At 41.9% G+C, this 24,894-nt stretch overlaps 1 protein-coding gene across 46 annotated transcripts in view; it reads right to left on the bottom strand.

Moving 5' to 3' along the window:
* ANK3 (ankyrin 3) overlaps nucleotides 1-24,894 on the bottom strand; it is a 906,473-nt gene that overhangs the window by 215,515 nt on the left and 666,064 nt on the right. For all 46 annotated transcript variants that reach the window (XM_077454076.1, XM_077454078.1, XM_077454087.1 and 43 more), the window contains 2 exons: nucleotides 21,419-21,517; nucleotides 15,243-15,341 (listed from right to left, as the gene is read on the bottom strand). In XM_077454076.1, the coding sequence (XP_077310202.1) occupies nucleotides 15,243-15,341; nucleotides 21,419-21,517 (198 nt within the window). The remainder of the gene's footprint in view (nucleotides 1-15,242; nucleotides 15,342-21,418; nucleotides 21,518-24,894) is intronic.

The raw sequence follows: 24,894 nt of genomic DNA, 5'->3' as shown, positions 1-24,894 counted from the left end.
CGACCCAAAACAGCCGCTGCTGCCTCTCCAATGGGCCTTAAGGAAAGTAGAATCACAACAGTCAAAAAAATAATAATAATTATATATATATATATATATATTACATACTTTTTTTTTTCAAAGTTTATTAAGACTTTAACCTTCCCCTACTTGAACCAAGCCTAATTCTAAAAGTGCGAAGCTTCCCCCTAACAACATCTTAACTCCAACAATGGCCCCCAATGCTAGCCTAACACATATGCACTTCCCTATCCCCTGCAGTAGAATACTTACCTTGTCAAGCACTGGGAGCAGAAAAACCGTACCCCATTTAAAACTAACATTGTGATCTCTCTGCTCTAAAAACAAATGATCTGCAAACAAGATGCCGTACACACGTATCCTTATTATATATACTATGGATATTTTTTGGGTTGTACCCAATAACAGACAAGCAGAGCTTTTCAGAAGTAAAACACCCCCCCCCCCCCACCCCCATCATTGAGGCTGATCAAGAAGAAATGCTGCATATGCCTTTTAGCTAGTATATGCAAAGACTAAGGGCTGGTTCACACGGTTCACACCACAAAAACGCACTCCAGATTTGTTCCAGATGTGTTTCTGCATGTGCATTTTTGGCATGTTTTTGATGCATTTCCAGATGTTTTTTTTCCTTCTTTTTTCACTGTGCGTTTGTGATGCATTTTTGATGCTTTCCAGTGCATTCTGGTGCGTTTTTGATATGTTTTACTGCGTTCCAGTACAGTCCAGTGCGGGAAAAATGCAGCATGTTCTATTTTTTTTCCTGAAACTCTAAAGCCTTGGAACTGACCGCACTGGTGTGAACTAAGCCACTGGAAACCATATAACCTACTTTCCACTTTTTGATGCAGCAAAAAAAAAAAAAAATGGACTGCATGTGGTATGAACTGGCCCTAATACAAACTGCAATTTCTTCTTGTTTTTAGAACAGAATTGTGTAGAATTGAATCAGGAAGGATCGTTTTTTGACTTTGAAAAACACGTGGGTTGTTTACCATAGCAACTTTGGCACACTTTGATACCTAGGCATTTTTTTTTCCTTAGTTTTTTTACCTATTACTGAAAGAGAACAGCAAACTGCAGAGAAAATAAATTGAGAAAACAAACAAAAAAAACGAAGAAAACTAGGTTTTTAAAAATGTGCTAAAGATGAACACATTGGGAGAGAGTTAGGTTACTTTCACACTGAGGCGTTTTAGCATTAGAAATAGCCTCTGAAAAGCGCCTCCCATTCATTGCAGTGTGTCTTTTCGCACTGAGGCTTGTGTGCTTGCAGGAACTAAAAGTACTGCAAGCAGCATCTTTGGGGTGGGATGGGAGCGCTGTAAATAGTGCTTGTGCTGTGTAATCTGTCGCCCTCTAAACTGTAAAAAAAAAACTCCCTAAACCTGGCACTTCCTGTATCCCCGTTCTAAATACCGAGTTTGAGCTGTCTTCTGGTCGGTCACATGACGCGTGGCCGCTTTATAGCTACAATACAGAGCTTCTGCGAAGGAGAGAATGGCCACGTGATCTCCCTGACTGACGTCAGAGGGGGATCACATCCCCTCCCACAGAATCCATCCATCGGAGCTGTAAAGCGGCCACGAGTCATGTGACCGGCCTGAAGACAGCTAAAATTCGGTATTTAGAACGCTCGTTTTGGAAAACAACTTACATAGTGTGCTATGCCAGCCTCTAACAGAGGGGCTGGCATAGTCTTAAAGGGTCAAGAAACCCTTTAATGCATTCCATGCATTAAGATAAAAAGCTTTCTGTGTGCAGCTGCCCCCCCCCCCCCGCCCCCCCTTAGCCCCCTAATACTTATCTGAGGTCCTTCTAGTTTCAGGGATGTTGTAGGAATGTCTCAGCCGTCCGTGACTCCCCTCCTGGTTGGCTGAGACAGCAGCGCAACGCCATTGGCTCCCACTGCTGTCAAAGTCAGTCAGCCAATGAGCATAGAACGGGGGCAGGACCGGGCCGCAGCTCCGTGTCTGAATGGACACACGGAACTGTGTCTTGGCTCGGGTGCCCCCTAGCAAGCTGCTTGCTGTGGGGGCACCCAACAGGAGGGAGGGGCCAGGAGAGCCGAACAGGGACCCGAGAAGAAGAGGATCCGGGCTGCTCTGTGCAAAACCACTGCAACAGAGCAGGTAGTGACATGTCAGACATGTCAAATCGCATGCCAAATCGGATCCTATTGGCAGCAATTGCACAGTCCGAAACGGTGGGACATCGACTTTATGGCGCCGCACCGATTCTCAAAAGTAGCTCCTGCACTACTTTTGGCAACTTTGGGGGAGATTTCAATAGACATCTTTGCATGAACCCCCACAGATCTCTGTCAAATCACCCCTGAAGTCAAACTGAAATGCCGGTTTGAAATTGTGTGAGTTTGCTTCAGTCCGACTTCAGGGGTGATTTAACAGACATCTGTGGGGGTTCATGTACCGATGTCTATTGAAATTGCCCCCAAAGTCACCAAAAGTAGTGCAGAAATGACTTTTGAGAATCAGAGCGGAGCTGCAAAGTGCCATTGACGGCACTAGGATAGTAAATCCCCCCCCCCCCCCCCCCCCCACTGCCATCTTCATAATCATGAGACTACCTCTCCATCCTATTAAATGAAGTATGCTTTCCCTATAGAAAAAAAATTAAGTATCAATTTTAAACTTTTATACAGTTTTTATAGGCCCCCGTTAGCTAGCCAACACATTCTACCCTGTTCCTCTTGCTATTTTTTGTAATTTAGACAAACAATCCTGGGAAGCTATCCATGGCGGCAGCAAGGATGAGGGCAGATGATTATCTGCCCTCAATCCTGGGAAGCTGCAAACATCTAGCACCTTCTTATACTTAGACAAACACATTTAGGTAGTATTTAAGCCTATCCAGCATTAAAAATAAAGCATTGAATCTTAAATACTGTCAGTGATGTATGTCAAATTGTAAAGAAGCATACTACTCAGAAATAGTAGGACTCAATCACTATAACTACTGAAACTAGTGTAATAGCAGTTGTTTTTACACAGGGTGGCGCTGTTAATCAAGAAGAAAACCTTTCCTTTGAAGCATCTCTTGCAGAATCACTTGCAAACCATGAAGTCATAAAAAAAAAATCACATTTTAGGGGCTGAAAATGGCATGAAAGGAATATTTTCAAAATGTTTACAGCTCTAGAGGGGTATACATAAGGACAATAACAGTAACACAATATGATATATATATATATATATATATACAGTATCTCACAAAAGTGAGTACCCTTTAACATTTTTGAAAATATTTTATTATACCTTTTCATGTGACAACACTGAATAAATGACACTTTGGTACGATGTAAAGTAGTGAGAAGCTTGTATAATGGTGTAAATTTGCTGTCCCCTCAAAATAATTCAACATAGCAATTTGTTGTCTAAACCACTGGCAACAAAAGTGAGTACACCCTTAAGGGAAAATGTCCAAATTGGGCCCAAAGTGACAATATTTTGTGTGCCCACCATTATTTTTCAGCACCGTCTTCACCCTCTTGGGCATGAAGTTCACCAGAGCTTCACAGGTTGCCACTGGAGTCCTCTTCCACTCCTTTGTACGACATCACGGAGCTGGTGGATGTTAGAGTCCTTGCGCTCCTCCACTTTCTGTTTGCAGATGCCCCACAGATTTTCACCCTCAGCTTCTTTAGCAAGGCAGTGGTGGACTTGGAGGTGTGTGTTGGGGTCAGTATCATGTTAGAATACTGCCCGTGGCCCACTCTTGGAAGGGAAGGGATCATGCTCTGCTTCAGTATGTCACAGTACAAGTTGGCATTCATGGTTCCCTCAATGAACTGTAGACCCCCATTGCTGGCAGCACTCGTGCAGCCCCAGACCATGACACTCCCACCACCATGCTTGACTGTATGCAAGACACACTTGTCTTTCTACTCCTCACCTGGTTGCTGCCACACACTTGACACCATCTGAACCAAATCATTTTATCATCTTGGTCTCATCAGACCACAGGATACGGTTTCAGTAATCCATGTCCTCAGTCTGCTTGTCTTCAGCAAACTGTTTGTGGGCTTTCTTGTGCATCATCTTTAGAAGAGGCTTCCTTCTGGGATGACAGCCATGCAGACCAATTTGATGTAGTGTGCCGCGTATGGTCTGAGTACTGACAGGCTGACCATCCCTTCAACCTCTACAGCAATGTGGTTAGCACTCATAATTCTATTTCCTAAAAACTATCTCTGGATATGACACTGAGCATGTGCCCTCAAACTGTTGTATGGTCTCGGCCACCATGCTGCAGCTCCGTTTCAGGTTCTTGGCAATCTTCATACAGCCTAGGCTATTTTTATGTAGAGCAGCAATTATTTTTTCCAGATCTTCAGAGAGTCCTTTGCCATGAGCTGTCACGCTGAACATCCAGTGACCAGTATGAAACAATGAGAGCGATAACGCCAAATTTAACACACCTGCTTCCCATTCACACCTGAGACTTTGTAACACTAACGAGCCACATGACATCAGGGAGGGAAAATGGGCCCAATTTGGACATTTTCACTTAGGGGTGTACTCACTTTTGTTGCCAGCGGTTTACAGATTAATGGCTGTGTGTTGAGTTATTTTGAGGGGACAGCAAAATTACTCCGTTATACAAGCTGTACACTCACTACATTACGTTGTAGCAAAGTGTCATTTCTTCAGTGTTGTCACATGAAAAGTTATTATAAAAATATTTACAAAAATGTGAGGGGTGTACTCACTTTTGTGAGATACTGTATATATATGGGTCTGGAAAGACGTATTAAAATAAGTCTTATGTTTCAATTGTTTTTATTACCTTTTTTTTATCCTTTCTTTGTATTTAAACATATTTTTCTCTGTCTGTAAATGTTGTCACCAGGCAATTATACTCAAAGGTTTATCCCTTTCATGACTAAGCCTATTTTTGGAATTTGGTGTTTACAAGTTAAAATCCATATTTTTTGCTAGAAAATTACTTGGAACCCCCAAACATTATATATATTTTTTAAGCAGAGACTCTAGAGAATAAAACGGCGATTGTTGCAATATTTTATGTCACACGGTATTTGCGCAGTGGTGTTTTAAACGCAACTTTTTGGGAAAAGGGACACTTTCATGAATAAAAAAAAAAAAAAACAGTAAAATTAGCCCAATTTTTTTGCGTAATGTGAAAGATAATGTTACGCCGAGTAAATAGATACCAAACATGTCACACTTTATAACTGCGCGCACTTGTAGATTGATGACAAAGTACGGTACCTAAAAATCTCAATAGGCGACGCTTTAAAAATTTTTTACGGTTACCAGGTTAGCGTTACAGAGGAGGTCTAGTGCTAGAATTATTGCTCTCGCTCTGACGATCGCGGCGATACCTCACATGTGTAATTTGAACACCGTTTACATACGCGGGCGTGACTTCCGTATGCGTTTTCTTTGCTTCGCGAGCTCGCGGGGACGGCGGGCGCTTTAAAAAATTTTTTTTAATTTTTTTATTTATTTTATTTGTTTTAAAATGACTAAATTGTTTTTAAAAAAATAAATAAAAATTGATCACTTTTATTACTCTCACAAGGAATGTAAACATCCCTTGTGACAGTAATAGGTGGTGACAGGTCCTCTTTATGGAGGGATCGGGGGTCTAAAAGACCCCCCACCCCTCCTTTACACTTCAATGTATTCAGATCGCCGAAAACGGCGATTCTGAATACCGGATATTTTTTTTAAACCGGCGCCATTGGCAGCCGAGTAAACGGGAAGTGACGTCATGACGTCGCTTCCGTGTTTACGATGAGGAGACTGGAACGAAGCCGATTACGGCTTCGTTCCAGTTCCTCCGCAACAGCCGGAGGCGTCGGATCTCTGATCGGTGCTCCCGATCGAGCGGGAGCACCGGTAACAGTGGCGAGAGGCGGCGGGAGGGGGGGCATAACAACCGAGCGGCTTTTAGCCGCATCGGTTGTTATGGCTGGATAGCCAATCGCCTGCTGCAAAAAACGGTACCGAGATGATGCCTGCAGGTGCGGGCATCATCCCGGTATAACCCCCGGAAGCCGAGTACGCATATCTGCGTACGCTCGGCGGAAAAGGGTTATAATCTTAGTATCAAATGTCTAACTTACTATTTTATAATAATGGAGATGACCCTTCCTCTTTGTCACTAGAACTAATTTGTGCTCCATAACACCCACATCTGTTTTTTATTTAATGTAATATATATTGATATGGTGGTAAAAATATTATAGCGTGTTAATCTGGTACAATTACAAAGTGGGTGCATTTCAAAGCATGTAACATATTCTAACAAGCTCTGCCATCTTTTTCCTTAATCCCAACTGAGAGAGCAGTTTCATCTTGTACATATATTTATTAGGACAGCTTCTGACTAATGTCACCCTCTGGTGATGAACCTTGTTAAGTCTCCAGTCAGTGGTTATTACCTCCCAGCAGTGTAGCATGTTCCCATTACTACAGTAAGAGTGCTACAAGGAGCCCCATAGCAGAAAATATTTTATTAAATTCAAATGGTTAACATCTGGAAAAGAAAACACTTTGGGCTAAGTTGACTAATGGGCAAAAAGCCTGAACCCGTGGATGCTGAGAGGTAGTGTGCAGACAACTCCGCATCATAAATGACTTGCATCCAGCAAATGTCTATGCTGTTAAACAGGTTTGATGTTCTTTTTATGTTTGGCTTAAAAATACTAGATTTTTTCTTTAAATATATGAGAATTTTGCAAGGGCTTTTGCACTGAAAAAAAAATGAGATTATGTTGCTGCTGTGAGTAACATACATTACATTTTCTGATACACAGCCCACCTCCTGTGGGGCTTGTTTACACTGGCATTAGCCTCTGAAGACCAATCCACAGTGTAGTACTTTTTATAGGGTGCTTTACAGGTGGGGAGGAGGTGTTATGCCAGTCATTGCCTGTTTTAACACCTATAACCCCACACTACCACGTCACAACCATGAGCTGCAACCATTACATGGGGTTGTGGGATATCCCATCAGGCGGGATATTTTTACCATTCTTTTGTATTGTAGGCCTGTAATTCTTAGGAATAACTCACTTAAATCTGCTCAAACAAGAGTCTAGTAGATATCCTGAGTATGATAAAGTTTTAAACACAAAATCATAAATTATAATACAATAAATAACCATAAATAATTATAAAAAAATAATAATATAATAATAATACATTTTATTCAATAATGTAATCGATTCAATTGATACAGTAATGCAATCTTACAGATTACAGTGTATTGAATGTGTTATGTTTTGTGTACTTTTTTGAATTTGCCACGAGCTCCGCCCCGATGCATCGCGCCACTCACAGGGAACGGAGCCCCGGACATTGATGCAGAGGCAGAGGATCTGGCAGAGGATACAGCAGGGGGACATCGCAGGATCCTGGAGACAAGGTAAGTAACCTGTACCAGGATAATGTGAAGCAGTCCCGTGTGTGGCTTAGGTTACGGATCTTGGTACCGAAAATTCACTCCAAGCCACACTTGGGAATACCACCAGGGAGGTTAATACATCAATGATTGTGTTGGATAAGTTCACCATTGGAACATGTTTATAGGGTTTTTCTTTTGAAAAGTGTACCATGTTTCAGCTCCTGCCCCCTCTCCCCTGTCCCCCCTCCCTGTGGCAGCAGGTGGGGGTTCTTCTCCTCACACCTGCTGACACTATTTAAAACAGTGTGGTTGTGCAGGGCTCCTCCCACACAGCTGTGTCATTCATTCACAGATTCCTGTAAATGAATAAACTACAAGTACCATCCTCCACTGCAGCAGATTTCTATGGGCTGTGGGGGATCTGATGAACTCTCTTGTAGTCCACTGATATGTCCTTTAGCTTTCAAACAGAAAGCCCATACAGAGGTAGGAGCCAGAGGACATGTCTGCAGGAGCCCATATTGCACCCGTGATCCACTGATCACAGCTGCAATGCTTCCCAGGTTCATGCAGGAAAGAATAGTAAATGCACATTTTTTCTGCAAAAAATGTAAAGTGTTGATGGACTTCAAAGAATGAATGGACTTTCCAGAACCAAAACCACATTCACTTTCAGAAATTAATTGTTTTGAGAAAAAAAAAAATTCTATCCTGCCCCCTTTCAAATGTTCTCATCATTGTGGCCTAAAACAAATGTCGATTTGACCTCACTAATAATTAGAAAAATCAAACATACTAAATATTTAAAGATTTCAAGTAAAAATCTACTAGAGTATGGCCAGCTTTAGCGTTTAAGATCCCTGTTTGGTGGGTCATCTTTACTTGAGCCCCATACACACGAACAGAAATTCTGCCAGCAAAAGTCGGATGAGAGCTTTTGGTCAGAAATTCCAGCTGTGCTTATGCTCCATCAGACTTTTGCTGGCAGAATTCCAGCCAGCAAAAGATTGAGAGCAGGGTTCTCTATTTTTCGGTCAGAAAGAGTTCCGATCGGAAAATCCGCTCGTGTGTATGGGGCATTATGCCCCATACACACGAGCGGAAATTCCGACAGTGAATGTCCAAGGTGAGCTTTTGGTCGGAAATTCCGACTGCGTATATGCTCCTTTGGACTTTTGAGAGCAGATTGAAAGATTGAGAGCAGGTTCTCTATTATTCTGTTGGAAAAAGTTCCTATTGGAAATTCCGTTTGTCTATATGCAATTCCGACGCAAAAAAAACACACATGCACAGAAACAATTCAAAGCATGCTCGGAAGCATTGAACTTCATTTTCTTGGCTCGTTGCAGTGTTGTACGTCACCGCGTTCTTGACGGTTGAAAGTTCAGAGAACTTTTGTGTGACTGTGTGTATGCAAGCCAAGCTTGAGCAGAATTCTGTTGGAAAAACAGTCCAAGATTTTTCTGACAGAAATTTTGCTCGTGTGTACAGGGCATAACTTAACTTTACTAGATAAACCCCCTGTTCAAGGGAGAAAGATGAAGACATGGATTCTCTATCCAATATGGAAACTGAAGGACAGGAGGTGACATAAAAAGCTTTATTGCTGAATCCGAAAGATGAATTGCTTAACCAATATCTGTGTTTGCCACCTGTCTAGCAGTAATGAAAATGTGCGTAGCACAACATTGGCTGTACAAAACTACAAATCCCTTGGCAGGTAAAATGGCAAATATTTACCACTTCAACTGTTTAGGGATTTGATTTCAACTTGTGTTTAATTTGTACTGGCCTTTTAAACAGGTTTCCCACAGCCAACATACGTGCACTGCGAAACAAGCCGATCGACATCAGGAAATAGGTCCGATCTCACATGACATATCTCACCTCCTGGTCCATTTATGTATAATTCAGAAAGCGAAGGACTGGCTGCTCTCCAGAAAATCAATACTGCAGTATCAGCGTTACGTAAGATATGATGCGTGAGTTATAAGCTAAATGCACATTCAGCATCTCAGTCAAAAGATGTTTCTGCCTTCCAGACGCACTCATTAAAATGTATGATATCTGAAGCCGCTTTTTGATAAACAGACCTTTCATGTTGTTTTTCTGCTCAGAGTAGTGTTGCTAAGTGCCATAGATTTTCCTGAACTGGCCCGAATGTGCAGTACAGGATTTCCCAAAGCGAGCTGGCAGGGAATGAGAGACTTATTTTTAACAGGTTCCAGCTGGTCTCAATTCAGCCGGTACCGCTGCCATTCAAGTCTGACCTAACGATTATTATGTGGGTTGCAGAGAACAGACCTTCATGCCTGCTAATGTTTCATGTTCTCCTGTCAGGGTCATACACCTGCCATCTACTTTAAGGGCTTGTTCACACCATGTTTGGTGACTTGCGGTATTCTGCACTGGATGAATGCAGGTCACTGCAAGGGCACCTACAAAACAATGGTTTCCTACGGGCCTCATTCACACCATGAGGTTGTATACATGTGCCATGCAGTGCGTTGCAATGAAATGCAACATACATGCACATTACCACATCAACACAACACAAAGCTTTTCTTTATTTCATCCCTCCAGAGAACTGGGAAGGATTTAGGCCTCATGCACATTGGCTATTAAAAAAAAAGCTGTTTATACAGGTGTTTGGTGTTCTTTCAGTCTGTAGAAGCAACTCTGTGTCAGCCTAAGGCCTCTTTCACGCGGGCAGACCAATCGGGCCCACCTGTCTTTAGGCGGAACTGATTGGACCACCCATTGCCCTCTATGGAACATGTGGCCTTTGACACCTGCCAACATCCAATGGAACAGATGGATGGGGCATCGGATGACAGTCGGATGGAAATGACAGCAATTTTTCTGCTGTCATCTGTGCATGGAAAAGAAAAAAAAAAGGCAAAATGTTCCTCAACAGATAATTTTTAAAATACATGACAATGTATAAAAAAAAAAAAACGCTTGCACGTTACTGCCATAAATCATGTTGTTATAGTGCATTTGGTGTGATGTGGAGTATGGTGTGAAAAAACCCTTCGGGACCATTCACACTAAAGGTTACATAAAGGCTACTGCTTGATTTTTGTTTTTTTGTTTTTTACTTGGTGTGCTGCTGTGTGGTGACATGTTGTGCCATCCAGTGCAGTGAGGAAAATTTCAGACCTGCGTAATTTTTCCACACTACAATACACCACACATCACAACAGCGTTGTGGTGTGAACAGGTCACAACAACGGTTTTCTATGTGTTGTCTATGTTTTCTATGTGACCTGTGTTAATTCAGTGCAGAAAAACTCAGGTCACCACATATACACATTTTACCATGCAGGCTAGTGCAATGCTGGCCCTGAAGAGACTAGTGCTTGCTTTCTTTTTTTTTTGTTTAACTTTATTTGAAGTGTCACACAGTGACACTTCACTTAGCCCTTTCACGCCTAAGACCCCTTTCACATGTGCGGACCATTCAGATCTGCCTGTCAGTTTTTTCAGGCGGACCTGAATGGACGCTCCATACATCTCTATGGAGCGACGGATGTCAGCGGTGACATGTCCGCTGACATTCGATCCACCCCGATCCGTTCCGCTAAATCCATACGGATGGAAACCCTATTTTCCATCCGTCTGGCGGATCAGATTGGATGAAAACGGACAGGCGGTCCGTTTTCATCCAATCCCCCCATAGAAGAAAGCGGAGATCTGACAGGTCCATCCATGCACAGATGTGCAGACATGGATTTGTCATCCGCCAGCTCAGCAGGGATCAACGGATCGATCCCTGCTGAGCAGGCGGATGTCTGAAAACGGATCCGCACATGAAAGGGGCGTAAGCCTATTTTATGTCACATTTTATTTGGGCAGCGGTCAAACGTAATTTTTTGGGAAAAAATACACTTTTATGAATTAAAAAAAAAATAAACAGTAAAGTTAGCCAATTTTTTTGTATAATGTGAAAGATGACGTTACGCTGAGTAAAAAGATACCCAACATGTTATGCTTTGAAATTGCGCACACTCGTGGAATGGCGACAAACTACAGAACCTAAAAATCTCCATAGACTGTGATGATAGCGGCCACACCTCACATGTGTGATTTTAACACCATTTACATATGCGGGCGTGACTTACGTGTGCGTTTTCTTTGCTGCGCGAGCTCGTGGGGACGGGGGCGCTTTCAATTCATTTTTTCTTATTTTCTTTTTTTTTTACATTGTCAAAATAAATACATTTGATCATTTTAATTGCTGTCACAAGGAATGTAAACATCCCTTGTGACAGTAATAGCTGGTGACAGGCACTCTTTATGGAGGTTCCCCATTGACAACGTCTGGTATGACGAAACGCGTCTGGGAAGGCACGCAGTGATGCCACCACGTTGTAGGAGAGGAGGACGGGCTCCTGTTTGCCGGCCGGCTTTCTATATTTGCTCCTATATGCTGCATTTTATCTACAAACCTGTAAGTGCATTACTTTTATTCATTAAACTGTTCCTACGTTATTACGCTATGTCAGTCCCTTTCTTTTCTGTGGGCCTCTGAGTGTTTCATATCGAGACCACTGAACAGATTATTACCTTGGAAACACCGCTAAGGGATGGAGTGCTGACCCAGCTGAGGAAGGTTAACCTGGACGTCATCCATTTATCATTTATATATGCTTCATTCCATATATTTTCTGGTAAGCGCATTCAACATATGGTGACGGGTATCTCACGCGCTTTGGAAAGTGTTGAACCACTGTGGTGCTGTCATTTAAGAACACTTATGTCCGTCATTTGGATTCACCTGTGAACTTTTCTTAAATTGGACTTTTTATTTTTATTTTATGCCATTTTTGGCTTTTTTGGCCACCTTCACATTTTTTGAAGTCTATTACTTAATTGTACTAGTCTTTATCTTTTAATTTGAATTTATATTATATATGTAGGGGAGGGTTGGCGCGGCTTTGTATATTCTCTATTACTGTTGGGTGTTATATCACATTTATTGCTGCTGCCTATTTTTTAGTTTTGTTAATTTTACACTATTTATCCTAGCGCAGTTTACATTTTTTCTATCACTCTTTATGGAGAGATGGGGGGGTCTAAAAGACCCCAAATCCCTCCTTTGCACAAGTATGCAGATCACCAAAAACAGCAATTTTGAATACTGTCATTTAAAAAAAAATAGCATCATTGGCAGCCGAGTAAACCGGAAGTGACGTTGTGACGTCGCTTCCGTGTTTACACAAAAAAGACTGGAACAAAGCCATTTCCAGCTTCCTTCCAGTCTCACTCTAGCCGGCGGAAGTGCCGGATCCTGGATTGGGTCTCCCGGTGGGACGGGAGGCATGGGAAGAGCGGCGCAAGGACATCCCCTCTCGCTCCTTCAGGATGACAGCCGAACGGCTTTTAGCTGCATCGTTTGTTATTCCTGAAGAGCTGACCACCCGATACTGGTAACGGTACTGGTAACGGTACTGGGATGATGCATGCAGCTGCATGCATCCTCCCGGTGTAACCCCTTAAAGCCGAGGCCGCATATGTGCATACGTTTGGCGCTAAGGGGTTAAGTCACATTACGCTGTGGTGCAGGCATGTGGAGCCATCCAGTACAGTGTAAAATAAATGCAAACATGCTACATTTTCTGCACTGCATTGGACTGTACATCACACCAACATTGTGGTGTGAACAGGGGTGAATAGAAAACAATTGTTTTTTTAAGTGCCCTAGCTGTGTTTATCTGGTGCAGAAAAGCGCAGTCACAGCATATTGTTCGAACAAGCCCAAGGTGATCTATTGTGGTGCATTAGGGCATGCGTGTTAATGTCCATTTTTGCCCATATTACCATGCTTTGGAAAAAAGCAGATATTCACTACATCTGAGCACCATAAATCAAAAACACAATTTAATATATTTTTAATATTCAAAGCAAACTCCTCCAACTATCCATGTCTCCATGCTTTATTTTGTCGAAAAATCACTTAGAAAAACAACACCCCTAGCATTTATTGTGGTAGCCATCTTGAGTAAGGGCATGTGATTCATATAACATTTACTTCCTGGATTTCATCTGCCCTTAGCTCAAGCATGCACACAGGAGAGTGTGCTTAGCAAAGAAAAACCTTCCTTCTTTTCTCCCCCCCTCCTGAAGACTCCTGGGTTACTTAAAAATGAACCTAGTTGTTGATCCTCCTGAAGACTCCTGGGATGTATGACATCCTTTGCCTAGGCAAGAAGCCATAAAGTTTACTGAAGAAATGTGTAAAACAAAAGGTTTAAAACAAATAAATATTATATACTTCTTATAGTAGAATGAGGATTAAAAATAATCAATGTTAATTGGGAGAGTGAATTTCCACTTTAAGGCATTCATTATGAATAGGCTGCTAACACACCACAATGGAAAAAAAACACACAGTATATGTGTTGTTGTGCACTGCAGGGTGTCATATTGCAAAGTTTGTTGGGGTGTCATTAAAGTGAATGGCACTGCAACTCACCACACACAGAACAGTTGGATTGGCACACATTGTGACAATGTTTGTTTCAAAACTTGTTGCCACAATGCACAAGTGTGAATGGGCCCTTAAACATCTGGAGTACGTTTACTTGTAGGGTTAATCCATTACAGTCTACATAGTATACAATGCTTCATGGACACCTTTCAGCAGCTAGGTAAAAGCAAATAATCTGCAAAGAATTACAAGCTGGTGCCTTAAATGACTTCCATCAACATTCACCCTAACATGTATAAAATGTCATTAACAAAGATAGGGACATTAGACTGTAAGTTCCTTAGGGAACAACATGTATGTGAATGTTCAATGTAAAACACTGCAGAATATTCAGCTGGTATATAAAACAAAATCAACATCACAAACAAAAACCCCTAAACAATGGAATGACAATGCCAGGGGAAGTATATTTGAAACATCACCATGGAAGAGATCAATGTAAACGATTACACAATTCCATGTAATGCAATGCAGAATATGCTCATGATTGTGATATATACATTTAATAACTGTTCATTTAAGTGTATGTCAAGCCAAAAAAGTAGAGAAGGATTATGAACCCTGTTTTTTTACGGCTCAGTGGGCTCCATTAGAAGGGCTTCCCTTCACTTCCTGTCTTACTGACAACGTTTAACCAGACAGGAAGTGAGGATTACTCTCTAATAGCAACATGTTTTGTTGTGTAGATTATGGGAAAAATAGAACAGATGCGTATTACTGTATGTGCCTTTGTTGCAGGTTGTCTCTCATTTCTAGTAATACTGTTGTCAGCAGGACAGGAAGTGACGGTATTTTCTCTAACAGGGCCCCAGATAAAAAAAAAAATACATGCAGGAGTTTTAACACTCTACCACTCTAATTAAAACTAATAAAAAGCTTTTTGCTTTGTGTATACTTAACAAATAAGCATAGGGTGTGTTTGTCTTATGTGTATTTCATATTGCTTACTATGCATCTCAGAAAGTAAATGTAAAACTCTTGGAGACAAAAGATCCATGTTCACATACACTGGATAGCACATATAATCAAAACAACACATAAAGAACTCATGCAGAAGAGATGGACATGCTACATTTCTCTTCTGATTGCGTTCATGGTCCATTTAGTGTCTTCTCCCAATAAGTATGGAATGGAAGTCTAAGATTTCTTACACATTGTCAATTCTGTGGCCAGCTACTTAGCATAACATATGAAATGCTGAGAGACATGCACATACCCTGGCATGCCCAAAGTCAGAAAAAGAGAAATCTGATCAAGATAAATAAACAATAAACTCCACTGTTTTCAATGATTCCAACCTTTAATCTATCTCAGACTACATCACATGTCAACTCACTCTTGTTTTGGCATCAATTTTAGCTCCTCGATCAAGCAGAAGTTTCACCATATTGCCGTTACCTCTCTTGGAAGCCACGTGTAAGGGAGTAATGTCATTCTGTAAAAAAAAAACAAGAGTATACCATGAGTTCACTTTTAAATCCACAGTAAAGGAGGATTAGGTTAATAAGCATATGCTTAGATTTTGTGTTTGCATTCTGGAGACGCAACTTACATCAATTAATTTGCAAATGCTATAACCGCAGATACTTTTGTATCAACATTGTATTCAGCACGGGTTTAAACCATAAAGAGTAGCTATTAGTACAATTATTCTATGGTCTTTTTAAGAATGCAGTCGATTTGGAGCAGCCAAGTGGATCAACTTTTCACCATAGCCACCAATAAGTGAGGCACTATGGAAAACTTTGCAAGGTACACTTTCTTTAGCCAACACAAATCTGTCCCTTCAATAAAAGGGCTAGTTCATTGTGTTTGCTTCCCAGATCAGGATTTCACAGTCCTCCTCCACTACAAAGCTTTTCCAAAATTCAAATTCTGCCCGCTCTACTTATTCTACATATAGCATTCCTTATTTTACATGGTACCCACTCAATGGTCTTACAATGTCCCTTCTCTGGTCAGTTCTGGTGCTGGCTCTGTTGAGGCCTCTCTAGATTGTTGTTGAGGCATTTATTGAATACTGGTATCAGGAATGCTACAGTCTGGTGCCAAAGCCATGCAGATGCTGTATATAATTATACATTGGGCAGGACCTTACTTAGTGACTACTCCATGTCAGAGCAAACCGTTCCAGACCTCCATACAAATTATGAAGCAAAAGCAACACAGGACATCCTCCCAACCAGAGTAGGCTGGGCAACTATTTTCTTTTCAAAGACACTACTTTAAACAAAATTTAGGACCTCTTTCAAACTGCCACTTAACAGTCTGAGCCGTCACAGTGGCATAATGTTCAAGATTCCAAAATGTATTATTCCTCTTTGTTGGTTGCAGGTGATAATCCAAACTATAATTATCAGAGTTCATTTAGGAAAACCTTTTGTGGTGTTGCATGGCTTACATTTAAAAAAAAAAGCTTTACAGCTTATAATCGGGAATTCCTAAGATGCTGTGCTGTAAATATATATCAGTCAGTCAAAATAATTGAGGCAGCCAGCAAGTGACAGGAATCATTGAACCAGAATAATATAGAAATGTGAGGGAAAGAGAAGACACAGTCAGATGAAAATATCTAAACAAGCAACAGCAAGTCAATGTATGAAAAGTGGACAGTCAGGTCTTGTATTTATGTAAAAGCAGAAAACCACTAGAAAATCTCATGGCAAAAGCCATTCAAGTCTGAAGGAATATATGGCTTTTTCCTATGGTATTTGCTATATAGCTGCAGATTTATTGACCTTACCAACAGCTTGGTAACCCTCACTGCCTCTTTGGTTCCCTGCATTTGCTTCCGCTCACCCAGGGTATAAAATTCAGAATACTTATGCCGCATACACACAACCGGACTTTTTGAGGGACTAGGTCCGACGGTCTTTCCGACGGACTTTCGGTGGAGTTCCGACGGACTTTCCGAATGAACGGACTTGGCCACACACATTCACACCAAAGTCCGACGGATTCGAACGTGATGACGTACGACTGGATTAGAATAAGGAAGTTCATAGCCAGTAGCCAATAGCTGCCCTAGCGTCAGTTTTTATCCGTTGGACTAGCATTCACACGAACGTGTTTCTCGGTCCGGCGGAGTTCCGGTGGAGAAATTTAAAACATGTTCTATTTCGATATGTTCGATTTTTGGCAAGCAAAGGTCCGATGGAGCCCACACAAGATCGAATTGTCCAACTGACTCGTTCCGTCGGACCTTTGCTGTCAAAAAGTCTGGTTGTGTGTACGCGGCATAACAACAATATAAAAAGCCATCTACAACTCTGTCCCAAGCTAAATCACCATCCTCATCTCAAAAACAATCACCCAAACCATCCTATCCTCCTGCTTTCTAGCTCCCTTATCATCTTTTCTCCATACTCACCTCAGGGACTTCTACAAAGTTTCTCACGTCCTCAGAAACTCCTTACACCAATCTGTCTGGCTATCCTACTTTTCCACCTTTAGGTGACCTTTGGAAAATCATTTCTTCTGTGAAGCCTATCATGTTTTCACCTAAAAAATTTACATTTTCTTTTAACGTATTTTGTATCACTTGCCCTTCCCTTTAGATTGTAAGCTCTCATGAGTAGGGCCCTTCTACCCCACTGATATTGAACTATATTGTTGTATCTCCCTTACTTTGTAAAGTACTAAGCAAACTGTTGGTGCTACCTTGTATTATAATATCTTGTATAATAAGTAATAATAATCCATAGAACTAATGTACAAAGCATGTTTGTATCAACTGAAAGTACAGTCCAAGTCAGCAACGTGTTTTTTCCACACTGCTCCCCAAAGTGACCAAAGTTTACAGTCCGAGTATAATATGGGTACTAGTTTAAGTGATGGTAAATTGGGTATCTGGCGCTCCAGGAGGCAATGCCCTTAGTTTGTAATAATGTACATTTGATTAGTCAGGTAACCATGGTAAGAGGGTGATTTAAAAAGAGGCAGCCATCCTCCGAGTGTGTCCAGCAACTCTGCAAAACATATAAAAAAAATTGGGGGGGGGGGGCAGTTCTCTAATTGTAGTATTAAAACAGTATAATTTCTTGCACATGATTAAAAACATTTACAAGATATCAGTGGTAGTAATGCTCATCATAAGCATGTAGTCCTGGCAGTTCTACTGCGTCCCACAGGCTCCTCGCATGATCCGGGTAGCTGGGAAAGGTTCTGGTGTGATGTTGTGCAGAAAGCCTGAGCCAACCCCTCCCACTCTCTCCACAGCCCAGTGCTACAGTGAGCGCTGGAGGGGAGAGCAGCGAGCTGCTGAGTGACAGTCACGGCTCTCTGCTCATAGCGGAGGGGAACAAAGGCCGCTAATTTCTCAGTTCTCACTGCAGAGCCGGCAGGGAACAGAAGCAGCATCAGATCAATGCTGCAACCACTGGGTGAGTATATGTTTGTTTTTGTTTTGTTTTTAATTCCAAAACTTCTCTTTTAAAAAAATATTTACAAGCAGCTGCTTACTGTTTTAAATGTTCTTTTCTGATAACTCCAGCAGTGAAAATTCATACTTAGTTCTCTTTATTTATGAGAGAGCCGGGAGCTGTTTTGCCATAATTAACCCTGTCTGTACTGTGCTGGCAGATCTCATTATGAGTTGTAAACTAAAGTTGAGCACTGTCGGTCTTAACATCTAAAGAAGGCAAGTTTTTTGTTGTTGTTGTTAATGCCATGTGAATGGGAACACATAGCAAACATACAATGGGGTATTCTCAAATTTGACTGCAAAACTGGAAGTGGGCGAACTGCCCAGTTTCCAGAGTTGACATGTTTCCACTAAAAAACAATGACAATTTTCATCAGTCAGCAAAGAGCCCTTAACATGAAAGCTTCACTCTTCATGTCAATTACCAGTAGTGCTTCTAAAGCATTAAAACAGACATGCCTTTCTCTGGGGATCAATACCACTATTTAAATGCCCATCATGGCCATTTCATCTCTTCATTTATCAGTCATGGTGGAAATAGGGAATGTTTAAACAGCAATTTAATATTCTGTATTGATTTGATCTAGTACTTTGTAAATGGAAAATAGTACATGTGCACAGGAAGGAAGCATTAAAGACTATGTAAGAACATGTACAGGTACAAAGGTCTCCTCCCTGGAAACCTGGAACTTATATATAGATGTATGTATCTGCGGCTCGTGAGAGAATGTAGTTCACAAGGTTCAAATAAGTCATGCAGACCTCCCCTTGGAACAGCAGTGGAGAAAAGTGAGGTCCCAGCATCTGCAACATACAGTATTTATAAAGTAGTGAATCAGACATTCATCAGTTACTGCAGGTAAATCTTCTTGGTGCATGAGGTTTAAATAACTGTAATTGATTCACCACCAATGAATGCTTGGTGATCAGTGTCTGCTGTTCACGTGTGCGTAATGCCGCGTATACACGGTCGAACTGTTTGACGTACTTAGTCCATCATACAATCCGACGGACAATCCGGCGTACTTTCCACTGAACGGACTTGACCACACACGGATACACAAACAGTCCGACGAAAGCTTGCGCGATGACGTGTACAGCACGTACGACGGGACTAGAAATAGGAAGTCCAAGACACAGCAAAGCCCTGTAAATACTTTCTGGGCATGCGCCATTCTTAGTCCGTCGGACTAGCATACTGACGACCGTATTGTCCGCTGAAACCAAAGTACGGCGGACAGATTTTTGGAAAAACCTAAATTCTTAGTACTCCGGACTGCACGCTGAAAAAGTCCGCTGAAGCCCACACACGAGCAGATTGTCCGCTGAAATGTGTTTCAACGGACTAAGTACGTCAAACAGTTCGACCGTGTGTACGCGGCATATCTGAAACTTGAATGGTCCCATTGCATTACACACAGACTTATGCCCTGTACACACGATTGGAAATTCCGATGGAAAAAGTCAGATCGGATTATGTTGTCGGAAAATCCGACTGTGTGTGGGCTCTTTTTCAATCGGAATTTCCCACTAACAAAGTTTGAGAGCAGGATCTAAAATTTTCCGACAACAAAATCCGATCGCATAAATTCCGATCATGTGTAGACAATTTCCGATGGACTAAATGCCACGCATGCTCAGAATAAACTAAGAGACAAAAGCTATTGGCTACTGCCCCGTTTATAGTCCCGACGTACAAGTCTGACGTCAACTCGTTCAGAACGACCAGATTTTCCAACAACTTTGTGCAACCGTGTGTATGCAACACAAGTTTCAGACAAAATCCGTCTGAAAAAACCCGACGGATTTTGTGGTCGGAATGTCCGACCATGTGTACAGGGCATTATTCTGTATGTTAGTGGAACTGCTCCATTACGGCAAAAAAGAAACCCACAGCAGGCAATCTGTCATCTGTGCCAGCAGACAACTCTAAAACCTAATGCCGCGTACACACGAGCGGATTGTATGGCGTACTTAGTCCGTCGAAACACATTTCAGCGGACAATCCGCTCGTGTGTGGGCTTCAGCGGACTTTTTCAGCGCGCAGTCCGGAGTACTAAGTATTTCGGTTTTTTCTAAATTCTGTCCGTCGTACTTTGGTTTCAGCGGACAGTATGGTTGTCAGTATGCTAGTTCGACGGACTAAGAATGGCGCATGCCCAGAAAGGATTTACACGGCGGAAGGGTGCTTTGCTGTGTCTTGGACTTCCTATTTCTAGTCCCGTCGTACGTGCTATACACGTCACCACGCAAGCTTTCGACTGACTGTTTGTGCATCCGTGTGTGGTCAAGTCCGTTCAGTGGAAAGTACAATGGACTGTCCGTCGGATTGTATGACGAACTAAGTATGCCATACAGTCCGCTCGTGTGTACGCGGCATAAGTTTGGCCATACAAACAGACTCTGCAGGATGAAAAAAAAAAGATTCCTGATCCAGATGTTAAACAGCACAGATTGGTGAATCTCCCAATGTAGCTATTGTATTGTGACAGCTGGAGACAGAGTACCTGAACAGAAGCTGCAATTGAGTGGATGCAGCCACTGTTAGGCCAAGAATTTTCCAGCTGGCTCCATCAATTTTTAATTTGAAGGATGTCCGATGTGAGGGCCCCAAAAAACACATTTTGTGAAGTTTATCAGGAACTAGACAACATTTGATTAGTGTATGGCCAGCTTTACTCTGATTGGTTGTTTTTCGTTACTGCACATTCTTGATAAGTAAGTTCACATACCAGCTTGGGATAATAACGTACTGCATGGGCACTATGCATTCCTGTGGGAGTCATAATGAAAAGGTGAGAAAAACTTGTTATTATTTCAAAAGATTCTCCAAGAAAAAAAAAAAACAGGACTATCCTTGCCATCAATCACTGATTGTTTCCTGATGTATGCCCTGGTTCTCTCTGTCCGTTGAGTATGGGAGAAAAACTAGTTAGAACAGTAATATGCAGATCTTATCACCCTTTGCTTTCAGTGAGATCTACCCATCTGTGAACATCCTGATACCCACATTTCTGTACAGGTAACAGCCTTACAGTCAGTATATTAAAAAAAAAAAAAACATTTAGTAAGGTAAACTGGTGACTTACTCTGGCAGTGAAGTCCACAGCTGCACCCCGACTTAGCAGTAGGGTGGCCACATTAATATTCCCGTAATGCGCGGCTATGTGTAGCGGAGTAAAGCCACTCTGGAAAGGTCAAAAAACAAAGGTCATGATTATGAATATTACGGTAATGGAATTAAAATAAGCATTTTCACAAGCAAAATGCATTCACATTCCAAAAATAATAAAGTATTCACATTCACACAAGTCACTGATATCCCTCCCTTTTACTTTGAACGTATTACAGAATCTACCCTTACTGACAAGTTGTGTTAACCGGCTATTCTTTTTCAAGTGAGGTCTAAAATACCAAAGGCCAAAAGTATAATGAGCCATTTACTTACAAAGAAAACTAGAATGAGTATGTATTTGCCATACAAGTCATTTTGCAGTTTGTTATGGCTTTTCAGTTTTAACTTCTGTATATAAAATCCATAAACCTTTTCTCTGCCTTATACTAGCTGACTACAGAATCCCAATTCTCTGCTTGTGTATGTGGCTTCATTTCTCCCTGCAGAATTATGCTTAGATCCTGAAGTCATATCACATGCAGCCTGTTGTATTAAACAGGACACCCACAGCATGCTTTAATATTTGAGTCTTCATGTTAAAAAAAGAAAAAAAAAAGAAGAAGATCCATCAGTGGTATAAAGGTTCGTCTGGACAATCATTCCATAGACAATAAAGACTTTGGTCCACTGAAAATCTCACATTTCATATGCAAATCATCTTATGGTCTACCATTTTAAATAAGCTCATGGCATTAATAAAAATCAAGCTCTTAACGTACAGTACACAAGCCAATTTTCATAATCAATGCAAAAATTAGCACATTTGAGCCTTGCTTACAAAAACTTACTTTAGATGAAAACATATCAGCAATGAGACTGGGCACCGAAGGTATATTACCATTGCCAAGATTTTCCATCATGCTGGAAATGCATTCTTTCTTCTATCGAGTTGAGATCAGGACTCTGTGCAGGCCAGTCAAGTTCCTCCACCCCAAACTCGCTCATCCATGTCTTTATGGACCCTGCTTTGTGCACTGGTCCAAATCATTTGGTGGAGGGGGGATTATGGTAAGGGATTGTTTTTCAGGGGTTGGGCTTGGCCCCTTCCCAGTGAAGGGAATTCTTAAAGGGATTGTAAAGTGAATATTTTTTTTTTTTAAATAACAAACATGTCATACTTACCTCCACTGTGCAGCTCGTTCTGCACAGAGTGGCCCCGAACCTGCTCTTCTGGGGTCCCTCGGCGGCTGTCTCGGCTTCCTTCCGCAGGTGCTTCTCACGTTCATGCGAGCTCCCTCGCATGGTGAGAAGCACCTGCGGGCGCGCTCTCGTGATACAGCTGGCGGCTATAGCCGCTCGCTGTATCACACGGCCCCTCCCCCCGGCGCTCCGCATCAGTGGATGTGATTGACAGCAGCGGGAGCCAATGGCTGCACTGCTTTCCATCCATCCACTCCAACCAATCAACAGCCAGGCTGAACGGTGGAAAGGACAACGGGGGCGAGCGCGGGATTTTCGAGGGGTGAGGTAAGTAAAACGGGGGGGGGGGGGGGGCAGGCAGTGTCAGATGTTTTTTCACCTTAATGCATAGAATGCATTAAGGTGAAAAAACATTTACCTTTACAACCCCTTTAAGGTGCCAGCATACCAAGACATTTTGGACAACTTTGTGGGAACAATTTGGGGCTTGCCCCCTCCTGTTGCAACATGACTGTGCACCAGTGCATAATGCAAGATCCATAAAGACATGGATGAGTGAGTTTGTGGTGGAGGAACTTGACTGGCCTGCACAGAGTCCCGATCTCAACTCGATAGAACATCTTTGAGATGAATTAGAATGGAGACTGCAAGCCAGGTCTTCTCCTCAACATCTGTCGGCCTACTCAATATTGAACCCTATGGACTAAGAATGGGATGCCATTAAAGTTAATGTGTATTTAACGGCAGGCATTCCAATACTTTTGATAATATAGTGTATAACTCTATAGAATCATTTTTATAGGATTTTGTTAAGATTCTGACAATGTTAAAGAAAACTAAAATCTGTTTCTTTGTTTCAAAGTATCGACAGGAAATGATTTATCGCTTCTGTGAATTTTTTTTTTCATTATATGACCCATATTTTTAGTTTATTGCACTAAATATGCATATGTTTGCCATACAGAGCATGGTGAAGGGTGTGGGGAATTCCATTTCTAAAAAAATGTACTCCCCTGTATATCAAAAGCAAATAGCTGCTTTAGACACATAAAACAAAAATGGACCCCAATGTCATTTACATGCCCTTGTGAATGAAAGTTGCACATAATCAGAGAGACATTTTTCAGTTAGAAAGGCAGGCGATGACATGCTTGCCTGTCCATGAACCTACTGCAATGTCCCTTGTGACTAAGCTGAAAAGCACACACTTAAACATTTCCTTTGTTTTTAACTGAAGGATCAGTGCAATCACACAGACATTTTCCAATGAGTTGCACAATATCACCCGTAGACCTATGGTACAGGTTTCCTTTAAAGAGGCACTGTTAGCTTGCCTATTCAAGGTCACTCACCCGATGGGGTCTTTGCCAAGGCCCCCCACCTAACAGTGTCTTTGCTAAGGGCCCACCCCACCCCACCAATAATTTTATGTAAACACCCCTCTGCTCCTTCTTCCTCTGTTGCAGCCAGCTCTAAATTTTCGGTGTCAGCTGGTGTTAGAGGCTAGGAGGAGCAGTGCTATCACTCCCCCTGTCATGTGACAATGCCCAGGCCTAGCAATTGGCTGATAGACCTAAGCACTGTCAGATGGGATGAGGTTACATGCTCCTCCATACCTGTCTGCTGTGACAGAAGGCAATAGGCTGCAGGCGCTGATTAGTGTATTCCAAAGGCGGAGGAGTCTCCCTGCTGCCAGAAAACAATGATGTAGCAGGGAGGATTCCCCCAACCACATTGAATGTGTGAATGCAGTCGTTTTTTTTATTTTTATTTAAAAAGACTGACCCATGTATGTCCAGCTTTAGCTGTAATGCTGGATTTCGAACAGCAGCAGAAAAGTTTCCATGAGAAGTGGAACACTATGCTAGGAGGAGTAGAACCAGAAGAGACATTTCACCAGTCTCTGCCGCCCCCCTAATCCATGCGCCCAGTCCCTGATCTACATGCAGGGCACCGGACGCATGGATTTCAATTGTGTTTTTTTGTTCTTATGCACATGATTAGAGCCTGAGGCTCTAACTGGCTTCAAAAAAGGGTGGACTCGGGCGCAAAACACTGCACCCTGAGCCAACCCAGTTGTGTGACAATAACAAATTAATATTTGCTATTGTCTTCCTGATTCTCCTCCCAGATAATCAGGAAGTAGGACTTTTGAATAAATGACTGGATACTGAGTCCTCTCATGGACTCTACCTGTGAAATGCAGTGACGGCTGATGCGGGGTGCGGCAAAACAAACCTGCCCCCCTCA

The sequence above is a fragment of the Lithobates pipiens genome, unplaced genomic scaffold, assembly GCF_037356315.1.
Source record: "Lithobates pipiens isolate NorthernLeopardFrog02 unplaced genomic scaffold, aLitPip1_a1.2 Scaffold_25, whole genome shotgun sequence".
In the NCBI taxonomy this organism is placed as follows: domain Eukaryota; kingdom Metazoa; phylum Chordata; class Amphibia; order Anura; family Ranidae; genus Lithobates; species Lithobates pipiens.
The sequence above is the reverse complement of the archived record's forward strand: the minus strand, read 5'-3'. Positions and strand labels throughout refer to the sequence as shown.